Source organism: Hippopotamus amphibius, chromosome 7, assembly GCF_030028045.1.
Source record: "Hippopotamus amphibius kiboko isolate mHipAmp2 chromosome 7, mHipAmp2.hap2, whole genome shotgun sequence".
NCBI classification, from domain to species: Eukaryota; Metazoa; Chordata; class Mammalia; order Artiodactyla; family Hippopotamidae; genus Hippopotamus; species Hippopotamus amphibius.
The window spans coordinates 11898439-11913262 of NC_080192.1; the positions used below are offsets into that span (position 1 = coordinate 11898439).

Below are 14824 nucleotides of genomic sequence, written 5' to 3' on the forward strand. Positions count from 1 at the left end.
CGGCCTCTCATTGCTAGTTCCCCCTGCCTCTCCCTTTATTCTGCCCCCAGTGTCTTCTTTAGTGCAAAATAAGTGGTTTCTCCCCTCCCCTCACTCTCTAGGCCCCTCTCCTCCCTCAGTCCAGGCTCCAGGCTCCTTCCTTCCCTCTCCCCATCTGCCACCTGCATCCCTCCCTGCCCTGCTATGCTCAGCTACAGAGATGCCAAATTCCTAACACCCAGCTCCATCAATTTTATCTCCCCCTCTTTTCCCTCTAACAAAGTGCCTCTGTGCCTAGGCTCCTCACGTGTCCCTGGACACTGCAATGCTCTGGCAGTGGTGGGTAGGACCCTCCTGCAGAATCTCACACATCCGGGTGAGCTCCTCCAACTTCTTCTCCAGCTCCTGGGTCTGCAGCCTCAGCCTTTCAGCAGACACTGTCTTTGCCCCATCCAGCAACTGCTTTGCCTCTTTCAACAGGGAGGCCACGTCCATCAGAAGGAAGACACCTGCTGCGGCCGCACCCATGATCCGGGCTCCTTTGGTCACTGCCAGAGCCGTGCCTCCAAAAGCTCCCCTCACCTCTTCGTCACCTTGAACCAAGACTTGCCCAGTGGTCATGAAGCTTTTAGCACGTGCTGTTAAGCGAGGGTTGGCTTTGACCGGCTTGATGGCATGGACGTTTTTCCCAGTGTCTTTCTCAGCTCGGGTGAATTTCCTTTTAGGAGAGACAATCTGGGGTGTGTTCTTATGTAGAGCCTCAGTAAAACCCTCCTCTTCGTTGATGCCAGTTGACACAAGGTGACCAGCTGTGGTTTCAGCTGCCGACGTGCTTCTATGTTCCATGATGCTGGTGGACCCACTGGTCACAAGAACTGTTGCTCCCAGTGCTAACATAGCGCTCACGAATGTCAGACTGAGCCCGGCTGTCATGGGTGCCAAAGTCAGGCCACAGGTGGCCAGGGTGCCAGTCAGAGCAGCAGAGCTGGCCGCCATACACAAAACAGTACGCTTCCTCTGCAGCTTGTCAACCTTGTCTGCGAGAGCGTGGAGCTTTCCTATGAGCTCCTCCAGCTCCCATTTTACCCGAGGAAACGCCTCCAAAAACCTCTTCCTGTCCAGCTTGTCTTGCTGGCGTGTGTCTTGATCCCCCATGGCCAACCCTGTTTTCAGCTTGTTCAGATGTCCACGTAGTGCATCTGCCTCTTCCCTGTAACAATGAACATCAAGGGACTAAGAAAGGCAGTTTGCTTGTCTGTAAAATAGACTCAATCAGATCTATCCTGCATAAACCACAGAGGTTTTATTACAAATCCAATAGAAAAGAATTTCACGAATGTAAAATTTTTTTTCAACATTAAACACGTTTGGACGTTGTAGATGCTGCATATACTTATTCAATCATGGAAAAAATAAGCACAGGTCATCTTAGAATCCGCTTAACTGAAGACAGGTGTTTGAGAAAGACACCTCGGAGGCAGATCAACACCATCCCTTCCAAAGTGTGTGTAGCCTGGGGACTCCACAGATAAACGAAGAGACGTGGGATTGGAGCAGAAACCCCCTCACTGAGAGGACCCACGTGTACTGAGGAGTCAACCTGCTCTTTGCCCTTGGCTACAGGGAAGTGGTCCTGAGGCCCCTAGAATATTCTGGCTGATAGGAGTGTCCTTGTCTTCCTGGACCTTTGGCCACTGGACAACCTGACAAGCTGACGTGTGACGCAAACTTTATGTCATGAGGTAACAGTTCTGACCTCCGGAGGAGCTGGACACGAGGGCATTAGTGTGACCTCCTCATTGTGCTGAAGGGTTAGTAATTTTTTTTCTTTTTCCTGCTTTAGTAACAGTGAAAGGAAACCAGGGCTTACATGGAGGGAACCCACAGCACTGAATCTGTGTATTGATTGTGTGGGTGGGGGTGGGTGGGGGAAATACCTGAGCACCTGGGACTTTGAAGGATATTGAGATCCATAGAGCCAGTAAATGGCTGGGGCAGTCACACCTGGAAAGCAGGTGCCCTGACAGAGCTGGGCCGGGGAGGGGGGGTGGTGGCGGTGTGTGTGTGTGTGTGTGAGAATTCTGGGAAGAAGCGGGAGGTTTCCACCCGGACCTAACAAATCCCGGGTAGAGGGGACAGCAACCACACTCAGGCAGGACCTACTGTGTGGCCGGCACTGGCCCAGGCCACGGACACACATTATATTTGATCCTCATAACAGCATAGGGAAATGTTATTCTCATTTTACAGGTGAGGGCAGGTAAGGCGCCCCAGCTCACACAGGTGGGAGGGGGCAAAGGCCAGACTGGGGTTCAGTTCAGGGTCCACGGACCCTCCCAGAGCAGCTGGGCTGCAGGAAACGGCCTCTGTGGTAAGGCCCCAGGGTCTGGGGGCAGGAGTAGGGTTGCACAAAGGCAGAGGCCAGGAGAAGCCTCCAGGGATGTTGGTGGACCTCCTCTCCCCACCCTGCTTGGCCTCGGGGACCCCCATCTGCTGTCTTGGCCTCACTTCTGAGTCACTTGCTGGTTGGAAGTGGGGAGGAAGTGAGCACGTTGGCCGTGGCTCCCTGAGGAGAGGGCGGGGAAGGAGGCTGTGGGGACAGACCCCGGGGTGGGGGTACTCTCCATGGCCCCTCTGGGGGCTCCAGGATGCTTATCCATCCCCTTCCTGGGTCTTGATTCCTCTGCAGGTGAACTCAGCCTGAAGGCATCACATTCTAGGTCCTAAGTAGGAACCAGCCAGAGAAGAGGCAGCTGACTACCTGAGCGGTCCCCGAGGTTTCCTGAGCTCATGGTGGCAGCCGCGGGGTCTCAGAGGCTTCCCTTCAGCTCCCCCGTCTGTGTCAGGCTGGAAGGAGGTGTGGCTTCACCCTTGGGGGAGAGAAAACAGACTGTGGGCTCGATCATGAGGGAGCGGTGGCAGCGGGGAGCAGCGAGGGGCGAGGTCTCCTGTGGTTCCCCTGGGACGGCCACCAGTGCCACCGGGGACTTAACCCAGCATGTTTCTCTGTCTCCTGGACCACCAGTGCCACCGTGGACTTAACCCAGCGTGTTTCTCTGCGTCCTGGACCACCCGTGCCACCGTGGACTTAACCCAGCATGTTTCTCTGTCTCCTGGACTCTGCTGGCCACTAGTTAAGGAAAGCCACTCACCTCTGGCCAGCTCCCTCCAAGCCGAGTCAGAGTCCTGCTGTCCTGTTGGGGCACAAGGAGAAGATAATCAGACAGGAGACAGCCATGTACGAAGTTACAGAAGCAATAAAGCCAAAGACAGAGGAAAGAGAGGAAGGGGACACTCTGGAAATCACGTGAGGTTGGGAACCCTTGTGTTTACTCATTGGTAACAGCTAATACTGATCCAGGATCTATAACATCCAGGTCTCCTGAAACTCACTTAAAATTAGGTCAGCCCAAATTTACGCACTGGTGCCAGAGAGTGGAATTGAACTCAAGTCTTTCTGATCCAAATCTCAGGTTTGTGATGACTGTGCTCCATGCCTTTTAACACACATAAATATTAATTCATAGTTATATGTTTACTGGTGAATGCCTCTTTTTATTCCAAAATGATATCTTTCCACCTGTGCTCATGTCTCTGCCTTGATAAATTTCCTCGTGGTACAGCTTCCCAAAGCCCACGCCCTCCTTGCTTGTGCAAGAACCTTTATCCCACAAGGGCCTGGAGTCCTGCCAGGCTCTGGCCCAATCCCTGCTGTGGGTGGCTGAGCCCTCCTGATGGTGCCCAGTCCTCTCTGCTGTCCTCCTGTAACTGTTGGACTTCAGGCTGTTTCTAATTATTGACGTAAATAATCATGTAAAGAACATCCTTCTTCCATAAAACCTTTCCTGCATTTGACATTGTTTTCTTAAGCTATTTCTAGAGGTAGAATGACTGCATCTAAGCGTATCAACACCTAACAACTTTCCATACCTAGAGCCACACTGTTATGAAACAAACTGCACCAATTTACAATCACACTTCTGATATATGATGGTGTCCATTGTTTGTCTTGTCAGTTCTCAGTTGTCTTTGTTTTTTTTAAATAGCAGATCTTTATACAGAGAGAATTTCTTTTGGTTCTGGTTGTGACTATCTTGTGTTGGGAGACGAAATGAAGCAAATATTGACTATGCTTAGGCAGTATTTTAAGGAGGCAAAAGAGTACTTATTAACTACCCCTCCTGAGACCTGACTGAAATGATAGTACTTATAAGTATAGTAACAGCTAATGATGAGAGTGGCTTGTGTTTCTGATTTTGCTCTGCACCAGTAGTTGCTCTAAGACTTTGTACATTACAACTCATATTATTCCAATAACCTTGAGGTATGTACCACTGTATTCCCCTTTACGTATAAGGAAGCTGAAGCATAGATGTTTTGTGATTTGCCCAAGGTCAGAAACCTTGTTCATCGTAGACAATTCCAACCCACTCTCTGGGCTCAAGAACCCATACCCTGCCTTCCTTACTCTGCTGCTAATTAAAAAACAAACAAAAAAACAAAAAAACAAAAAAAAATGGAAATGGGGGCAACAGGAGCCCAGAGTCTTTAACACATATTTGAAGACTGACTGGATAGAGATGTGGTAGTTGAAGAGAGAGGAGCAGTGGGAAAGAAACAGGGAGAGTGTGTATAGGCGAGACGAATGGGCTGCTGGGCAGGACCTCAGGGAGGGAGCAAGATGGGAGGGAGGCAGAAGGGAGAGCAGGGGATAAGCTCACCAACCCCACATCCCATCCCACATTCACAGCAGCCTTAAGTCTACACCAGAGGGCAAATCAGAATTGAAAGACTCCTGAAAAAATATTTCTGTATTCTGGCTTTTAGGGATCCTCATCCACTCACTCTACAGAAGCTTGCCTGTCAACCCTTCTCCCTCTGAAATATGAGTGGGCAATCCAGGATCAGACATACGAGAAAAATGAGAACCTGAAAAAGGGTGACTAAGAGAAACAGGTGAAAAACGACACCAAAAAAAAAAAAACAAAACAAAACCAAAACAAACAAAAAAAAAGACACCAGAAGAAACAGATAATTTTGAAAATAGAAAATAATTTTTTAAAACTTGAACCCATGTCTCAGGTAGATTAGAAAGATATTTTATTCATAAAATGAGAACAAGATGCATGGAAAAGGGAAATAAACAATGAAATGAGCAAAGAAAGAGACCTTGGAAATTAATAAGTGTTTGCAAAATAACTCTAAGGAAAGGTTGGAAAAGAAAGTCAAAGAAAGCTTCCAGAAAATTAAACAAAAAAATGACAAAAGAAATGGAGCTGAATCAGGAATAGGAAAGCCACCATCCACAATCGTTTCTTAGAAAGTTACTTGAGAACGAGCTGCAGGGAAAGAAATTGTGTGTGTGTGTGTGTGTGTGTGTGTGTGTGTGTGTGTGTGTGTGTGTGTGGAGTGGGTGAAGGATAACCAAGAGAGAGGAAGATGTGGGATCCAGGAATCAGGAGCATCAACCCAGAGAGAAGGGAATCCAAGGATGACAGCTGGGCATGCAGCAGACCTAGAGAGCAGCCAATCCAGAAAGAGATAAGAAGTTAAGGGTTCTGTGGGGACAGGGGACTTGATATCATACCTCAAATGATGCACAGTGTGAGAGAAACTGAGGACATGTTGACAATAAAACAGTGCAAGGAGTTAAAACAAAGGCAATTAGAAACACCAGGAGAAACTAAAGCTGTGCCAAAAGGCATGTGCAACTATATGGCACAAGTTAGCTCTACAGAAAATATTTAAAACATCACAAAAATGTAAACCCTACTGTTTGAGTTTTAACTTTTAGAACAAAACAGAGCACTTACCTTTTTTTTTTTTTTTTGGCCGCACCATGTAACTCGTGAGATCTTAGTTCCCCAATTAGGGATCAAACTCAGGTCCACAGCAATGAAAGTATAGTCTTAACCACTGGACCACCAGGGAATTCCTCAAAACAGAGTGTTTAAATATGAGAACTAATATACTTGTTGTCAATATAAATATTAAAGTACCATGCTTGAAGTTGGAAGGTGAAGTCCTGAAGGGAGGAGAAAAGTGAATATCTCATTTACCAATCGGGGAGTCAAAAAATACTGGTTGCAGCTGAAGGCCTAAGAAATAAAGCTGTAAATAAACTGCTTACAACTACAAACCTTTCTAATAGAGATTATAAAACCTGTGATATGATGATATTAAGAAAATGTACAGGGACTTCCTCGGTGGCACAGTAGTCAAAAATCTACCTGTCAATGCAGGGGACACAGGTTTGATCCCACATGCTGCAGAGCAACTGAGCCTGTGCCACAACGACTGAAGCCCGAGCACCTAGAGCCTGTGCTCCACAAGAGAAGCCACCACAATGAGAAGCCCGTGCACCGCAATGAAGGGTCTCCCCCACGCACCACAACTAGGGAAAGCCCGTGCACAGCAATGAAGACCGAATGCAACCAAAAAAAAAATAAAATAAGTAAAAGCAATAACCATGTTAAAAATATAACTGAAATCATCTTTCCTGGCAAGAAATAAATAATATCAAAAATTAAAAATCAAGACAAAGAAAAATGCAGTAACTAATATTAACTAGTGTGGTTGATGACCTCCCACTTTGCATCAGGCACCAAGTGCTTGGTGTGCATTCACTCTCTTTTAGTTTTCACAACGACCCCGTCCGAAAGGAAACTGAGGCTCAGAGAGGTTAAGTAATTTACTCAAAATGCCCAGCTAGAGCAAGAGCCAGAATTCAAGTCCAGGTTCCTGCCTCCAGAGCACACACTCACACTGTTCTGTCTCCCAATGTAATAATATCATTTAGAGATATTGATTAACTCCCTAAAGAAAAAGTTTTTCCTTGGGAAGGAATGAGCAGAACCCTCTGTAAGAATTGATTTGTTTTAACCATAGGCATGTATTACTTTGGATTGTTTTCACTCTAAGACAGCAGAAGTCACTGTATAGCAGTGAGTAACCCAGAAGAATGGGGTGGTTTCAGGCGCCACCACCTTAAAGATCCAGGAAGCAGCTGAATCAAGTGCCAACAAGAAATAAGCCTGACTTCTGATGTGACACCTGTCAGCGTAGGAGACGTTCATGGTGATGAAACCAAGTTCTCTAAGAAAAGTAGGGACGATAACAGGGGTTACACCAGAGTAATCAGAGTGAACTGTAATCTTAAACAGACACATTTTCCAGCAGCATCTGCCCACACACATAGGCGCCCATGGGCTTCTGTCCACTCAAAGGAAGCAAGACTCCGTGCAGGGGAGGAGGGGACTGCCACAGGCCGGCATATCTCCTACTCTGAAAGTCATAGATGCTCTTAACAATGATCAGAACAATGTTTAGAAGGGGCACCACAGGTAAGTCCTGATGACATACATATAATAATAATAATAAAACAATAATAATAATAATGGAAAATGAACACTATGATGATGTATAATTGGGCCAGGTTGAGTCTGTGAAAGGCCATGAGTTCATAATAATAATAAGATGAGAAAATTTTAGATAAAATATACCCCAAAAGGAATGACAGTTACACAGTGCTATATTTAAAATAGATAACCAACAAGGACCCCTGTATAGCACAGGGAGCTCTGCTCAATATTCTGTACTAACCTAAATGGGAATAGAATTTGAACAAGAATAGATACATGTATGTTTATTACTGAATCACATTGCTGTACACCTGAAACTGACACAACGTTGTTAATCAACTAGACTCCAATATAAAATAAAAACTAAAAAACATATATATACCCCCAAAGGTAGATATTAAAAAAGTAGTTTTGTTGCAAATAAGAGTTAGTATAATGGGGCATATTTAATTATTAATTGATTTTAATAAGAAGCAGAGTTTTAAAATATCTGGCTATTTTCCCTTCTGTTTATTTATGTGACTATAAAGGATTGAGAAAGAAAACAAGAACAGCCCCTGACATCCCGAGGCTGGCCTGGATCACAACAGGGAGATGCTCTTCTCCTGTTGGACGTAAAGATTCTCACAGACCTCCAAGCTCAGACAGGGCTCCCCTGAGAGCAGGAGGAGAGCAGGCAGCAAACACTCACCACTGTGCCGCCCACCAACACAACGCCCCTCCCTTGGCTGAAAAGCATGACTGTCTCTTCTTCACCAATTACACCTTCATCCTCGCTCTGGTCTCCCCTCTCCATAGACGGATTTCCTGAGACACCCATCAGAAGAACAGCCCCCCCACCCCGTTCTCTGCAGCACCGAATCTTGAGCAGCCCCATTTCCTTAGAGCCTCCCCCAAATCACCTAAAACATGTTATACATCTGCTTTAATTATTAAAGAAAAGGGTGCATTGACCAGAAGTAAAGAATGTCCATATGAAAAATAAAGATGAGATGCCTCCCTTCCTGGGAGGCCAAGGCTGCTACCCCTTCCATGACAAGACTCCCTTCCCAGGTGCCGAGGCCATACTGACCCACTGTGTATGTGCTGACCTGCTTTTCCTGAAACCTTGAAGGAAAGTATCCGTGACTCATTTGATGCTCTCTGTTCTGAGAGGACATAAACCTGCAATGAAAAGCATGCTTCTCCAGAGCGGCTGCTCAGAGTTATCTGAGAGGCTGTCTTCTGGGCTGGAGTCCTCGCTTTGGCGCAAATAAAACTCTTTTCTAAAAAAGAAAAAACCTCTTCTATTCCTATTATATGTTGTCTATTGATTAATGTCATCTACATCGTCTACAGTTTGTCTTTTTATCTTAAGATTACAAAACAGGAAACATGGTGCAGGGATCTGGAGCTGAGTACACCCTGCTGTTCTCCATTCAGGCTCGTTTCCACTTGACAACAGATCTTTTTCTTTCCGAGCAGAGGGCTTTTCCAGGAAGGCCAATGTTCTGGCAACTCACAAGAGCCTAAAACAGGAAGCAACCCCTGGTTCCTGTTTGTTCATGAGCAAAGAGCCACCGTGGCTGGCGGGCTGAGTGTGGGCCCTCTTAGCTAAAATCTGAACAATGCCTGAGCCTTGGGCAAGACGTTCCAAAACCTCTCCTTGCGCGGGGTGGCCGGGCCAGGGCAGGCGGTACCAAGCAGAAGAAAGTCACACATCCTGCAGCCCTCACCCCAAATTTTACCTTCCTTTTCTGGGCCCGGTGATGACCATCCTGCTAGGCCTCCCGTTTGGCCCCTGTTTCATCTCCAACAGACTCCCACAGTTGCAGGCTAAATCGTTGTTACTACGAGGGTGAGTGCCTGTTTTGGGCACAGAATAGCTCAGTTTAGATCAGGTGGAGAGAGACCTATTCCATTAGGCAGGACCATGTTCACACTTAGCAGGAAATAGAGAAGAAAGAGACCTCGCCCCAATTCCCAAGAAGTATCTTGAGTATGAAGTCTCTCAGGGGGGAGTTGTTAGGGGAAACACTGACTGAATCCTCCTGCCCTGGCCAGGCACGATACCAGCCACCTGCACAAGTTATCCTACAACCGGTGGTCCCAGTGAGGAACGAGGAACTAACAAGCTACAACCAACCAGAATTGAGGAAAGGTCAAAAGGAGAGAGGAGACACCAGTCCATATGTCCTACCAAACTCCCAGAATCCTCCCCACTGGACTCCATCTTGGATGAGCCACCGTGCGCCACCAGCAAGGACCCTGAGTCAGCGTGATTGCCCAGAGACAACCTGGAAACTAACTCCATCCCCTAAACCTGAGACCGCGAGCCACACGGCAGAGCAGGCCTCCTGGGTTCCCTTCCCCTCCTCCTCCCAGGAGCCCCTTCCCAATAAAATCTCCTGCTTTGTCAGCAGGTGCGTCTCCTCGGACAATTCATTTCTGAGTGCTAGAGCAGAGCCCACTCTCGGGCCCTGGAAGGGGTCCCCTTTCCTGCAACAAGCCCTTCCTACTTCCTCCACTGGGCCAGCTTCCCGGAACAGGACCACCCATCACTCACATCCCGACCTGAGGGCCTGATGAGCACAGGAAGACACAGCCCTGCATCTCCCCACTTGGTCTCCTGTCCCTCTTCTCTCAGGCCTCAGTTGCCCCTGAGGGCCTGGCACTGAGCAGACACTCAGAGAGAGGGAGGGTGATGAAACCTTGATCCCTTGTATCTCAAAAGAATCCCTTTGCCCCCAGCAGCCTCAGCACAGCACCCTGGGGGCAGCCTCAAGGTGGCCAGGCCACAGGAGGAGAGGCTCTGTCCCCCTGCCCCCCTCCACCCCCTCTGCTTCCTCCAAATTTCCCAAAGGACTGAGCACCCCCAACACCTACTTCCTTCTGGGGTCACTACTCACGTCTCAGGAGTCCGGATCCCGAGCTGAGCCCACCTGAGCAGGTGTCACCCTCCCTCTGCACTGTTTAGGGCCCAGGGGGCAGGAGGAAGCGGTCACACACACCTGCCTCCAAACCCAGGCTCTGCCCCTGCTCAACCTGCCGCCTGGGGCCCTTGACCTCATCGCCCTGAGCTTCGATTTCCCTTCTTCTGTAAGTTAGTGACAATCATCTTTTTCTCCAGCAGTTGTCCTAGGGATGGGGAGATGGGCGGGGGTCCTACCCTGCTGCTTACCCAGGAATCTTCCTCTGGCCGAGTGTGAACAAGACCCAATTGGCCCCAGCTGTGAATATTGTGTGTCTGCAATAACCACACACATCCCCTGGCCCAGATACACCAGGAAAAGCAAAAGCGAAAGTGAAAGCCCTCACTTCCCAGTTGCTTTTGAGGAAAAAAACACCCTGCCCACACACCAGGCCCCACCCTGGGCTATTCTCACCCTCCCTGCTGACCCCTTAGAGAAACAAGCCCAGCCCTGACATTCCAGGTCCTTTTGGGCCCAGCCAACCCTGCCTTGGGCTCCTTGAAGGAAGACCTGCCACCCACACACTGTGAGGCCCTATGCAATTCACTCCCCACCCATGGGCTTCTTCCCAGTCCCCTCCGCCCTCTGCACCCACCCCCACTCGCCAGCCTGCCTGCCTTATTCAGGTTCATGCCACCAGCACGTGGCACAGTCCCCAAACATACCAGATGCTCACTACACGCTGGGCATATTGCTGCTACTGAGTGCCACTCCTTGGGGGTTCTAGGCATTTGTTCACACAGGACCTTCTGCCAGGGACACCTGCTCCTACCACCTGGAAAAATCATCCTCATCCTGCAAAGCCCAAATCTGGCATCACCTCCTCTGAGAAGGCCTCCAGGACCCTCCCCTGCAGAGGCCACTGTCCCTTGCTCTGCTCCCATGGTATCTGGGAGAGGGGCCTACGTCCACTGCTCAACCACTCTGTCCCTGCCCTCCACCCCCACCCGTTTTGATCGGGTCCCTCTAGACTTGACCCTGATGGCAGGGATGACACCAGTGCTTTGTCCCAGTGACTCACATGAGGAGGCCCAGCTTTGGCGGTCAATGCCATTGGATGGATGCAGAAGTTTGTAGGAAGGGCTGAGAGCACGCTGCTATGTTGTCCCCTGGCTTTTATGCACTTGACCACAGATCTTTTTTTCTCCAAATGGAGGCCTTTTATAGGAAGACCAGTGTCCTGGCAGCTCAGAAAAGTCTACAACAGAAGCCACCCCTGTTTTCTGTTTGGTTCCCGTGAAAAGAGCCACTGCGGATGGAAGGCTGAGCGTGTGCCAGGGGCTGTGCTGACACCACCAAGCATTTCCTGTTTAACTCTCACATCAGCTCTAGGAATTGTTGGCTCCATTTTACAGATAAAGAAACTGAGAAGAAAAGGTCCCACAGCCTGAGAGTTGTGCAGCTGAACTGCTGGTGGACTTTTCTGCTCTGCACCAAGCAGAAGGGGCTGGATTGGGCCTGGACCCCCCACAGAGGCCGGCCTGACCGTCCATCAGGGCTGCTTCATCCCAGGAAATGTCCCTGGACCATCATGGCCACCTCCTCCCAGCTTTTAAGGTCCCACTCCAGAAGCTTAAAGAGCTCTTGCCCCCATCTCTCAAAAATGCCATGAAGTTCACAGAGCTGCCTTCACACAAGCTGGCACGCATCCCCCAGCTGGCTGGTTCCTGGGGCTTGAACCTGACTGAACAGGGGTTCCTGAGTCTACAGAGGTCCATGCTTAGACTGAAGCTGGTTTTTCTCAGGAGGTTGTGTTGCTTGCACAGAATATCTAACAACTGGTTACACTCGGGTATGTGACAAGCTGGGATGGACCCAGCCTCCCCGTCAGTGACACCTGGGGAGGAGACATTGTGCTGTCACAGCACTGCTCCCAAGCCACCTGTGGTCCTTGCCCACCATTCCTGCACTTGTCCCAGCTATGCTTGGCCTCCCGTGCTTAGCTCCTCTGGCTCCTAATTATGTTGAAGGCACTCTTGACTTTACACTACACATTAAAAAATAAATAAAAATTAAAATTAAAAAAATCTGTTTCTCTAGTTATCTAAGGCAATGCCACCTGAGGCCCCATGTCCACTGCCTCCTTTGTTAGAAATGCACGTGGGACAGGCAGAAGCAAGGACAAAACCAAAGCTGAACACCAGGGACTGGGGGACTAAGGAAGAGGCTCTAAAATCTTTCCATCAGATACACACGCTGCAGACTAAAGGCCGGTGATCAGCAAGGTAGACCCTATGTCTTCGGAATATCAGAGTAGACAATGAATGTTCCCACAAATGAAAACGGTCTAGCTCTGGCAGCTGTGGACTGTGGGAGCAAGCACACACAGGAATCGGGCCAGATCAGAGCCTAAGAGGACCCCACAGGACCCACAGCAGGTCCAGAGTCCAACCCAGAGGCAGAAGAGGGCCTCTTTGGGAGGTGAAGTTGGCATGAAGTTCAAGGCATGTACAAGGACACTTATAGCTGAGACCCCCAAAGAAACAGAGTTGTTATTAAATCTATTGATCTGATCCATTCTGTGGTCAGTTCTAGCCTTTTATTTTATTTTTTTTAATGATCTTAGTCCTAAGGGATCTTCACGTTTTATAACATATTTTTAATTCTATTTTTTACTTTTATTTTTATTTTTAGCCTTTTTATATATTCCTATTTCTAGCTAGCTTTTTTGTGGTGCTGAGTTTATCTCCTCTATCTTCTTTTCTTCCTTATCTTTAATACATTTCTATTTATTTTTTTCTTTTTCTTTTTTTATTTCCAATCATACTACAGTCTTCTGTTGCTCTGTGCTCTATCCCTTTTTATTTTATTTTATCTTATTATACTTTTAATCAATATTATTAGTTTCCTCTGTTTCCTTGCTTTATTCTTCAAATTACACGCTGCTTTCATTTTTGTTATTAGGTTTTGTCTTTATCTTAGTTCTAATTATAATTGTTTGATTTTGTTTTGGGGATCTTCAACCTATCTGGTTGTTCTCTTGCTCTTTGTTATATTTGCTCCCTGTTTCCATTTGGTCCCTGTTATATTTGGTCCTTGTTTTCACAATTTCCCTGGTTTTTTTCTTTGTTTGTTTTCATTTTTAATTTTTGTTGGTTTTCTCTTTAGTTGTCTGATTGCATTCTGGGGTTCTTCTGCCAGGTTGATCTAGTGCTTTATGTTCTATTGGGTTCTGTTTTTGTGTTTCTTTTGTGTGTATGTGTTTCCTTGATTCAGTATTTGTTTGTTTGACTTTACCTTTTACCATTAGTCTGGGGCTTGGATAGTCTTTTTTAATCCCCTTTATTGCTGGGACAAGCAACCTCTGCAGTCTGGATTCCTTGACCAGAAGTCAAGTGGAGGCTCTGGGGAGGGAGAACTGAGTCCAGAAAACTAGACTACTAGAGAGTTCTCAGCCACAGGGAAAATTAACTGCAGAGAATTTTCATGGAGGCCTCTATCAGAGTCTAAGTCCCAGCTTCGCCTGACTGCCTGCAACTGCCAGTGCTGGATACCTCACACCAGACTACAAACAAGACAGGAACATAAACTCACCCATTAGCACACAGACTACCTAAAGCCATATTAAGCTCACAGATACCCTAAAACACACCACCTGACATGGCCCTGCTTGTCAGAGGGAAAAGACTAAGATCCACACACCAGAAAGCAGGCACCAGACCCTCCCACCAGGAAGCCTACTCAAGACACGGGACCAACCCCACCACAGGAGGCAGAGGGCAGAAACAAGAGGAATCACTACTAAGCAGCATAGGGAAAGGAGACAGCAAATACTATAAATTAGACAAAATGAGAAAACAAAGAAATACCTTGCAGGCAAAGGAGCAAGATAAAAACTCACAAGACCAAATAAATGAAGAGGAAATAGGCAAATTGCCTGAAAAAGAATCCAGAGTAATGATAGTAAAGATGACCCCAAATCTCAAAAACAAAATAGAGAAAATAAAAGAAACATATAAAAAGGACCTAGAAGAACTAAGGAGCAAATAAACAGTAATGAACAACACAATAACTGAAATTAAAAATACTCTGAAAGGTATAAACAGCAGAATAGCTGAGACAGAAGAATGAGTAAGTGAGTTGGAAGACAGAATGGTAGAAATAACTGCCACAGAGCAGGAAAAAGAAAAAAGAATAAAATGGAAGACAGTCTCAGAGACCTCGGAGACAACATTAAGCATGCCAACATTCAAATCATAGGCATCCCAGAAGAAGAAGAAAAAAAGAAAGGGTCTGAGAAAATATTTGAAGAGGTTATAGTGGGAAACTTCCCCAACATGGGAAAGGAAATAATTAATCAAGTCCAAGAAGTGCAGAGTGTCCCATACAGAATAAACCCAAGGAGAAACACACTGAGGCATGTATTAATCAAACTAATGAAAATTAAACACAAATAAAAAAATATTAAAAGCAGCAAGAGAAAAGCAACAAATAACATGTAAGGGAAAACCCATAAGGATAACAGCTGATCTTTCTGCAGAAACTCTGCAGGCCAGAAGGGAGTGGCAGGATATACTTAAAGTGTTGAGAGAA

The 14824-nt window shown here is 47.1% G+C and overlaps 1 protein-coding gene across 1 annotated transcript; it reads right to left on the reverse strand.

Annotated features, from left to right (window-relative positions):
* Positions 1–282: 282 nt before the first annotated feature.
* On the reverse strand, positions 283–8136 carry LOC130857583 (apolipoprotein L2-like). The gene is made up of 4 exons (XM_057743341.1): positions 8097–8136; positions 3132–3173; positions 1917–1983; positions 283–1189 (listed from the first exon to the last, which is right to left on the reverse strand). Exons 1-4 carry the CDS (start codon positions 8134–8136, stop codon positions 283–285), a joined length of 1056 nt encoding a protein of 351 aa, XP_057599324.1.
* Positions 8137–14824: the final 6688 nt, after the last annotated feature.

Excerpts from the sequence above, each read along its gene's own strand:
- LOC130857583 (XM_057743341.1), bottom strand. The coding sequence starts at position 8,136 with ATGGAGAGGGGAGACCAGAGCGAGGATGAAGGTGTAATTG. Across the intron at positions 3,174-8,096 it reads CGAGGATGAAGGTGTAATTG|GACAGCAGGACTCTGACTCG; the intron begins GTGAAGAAGAGA and ends GTGCCCCAACAG. Across the intron at positions 1,984-3,131 it reads TTGGAGGGAGCTGGCCAGAG|GTGTGACTGCCCCAGCCATT; the intron begins GTGAGTGGCTTT and ends CCTGCTTTCCAG.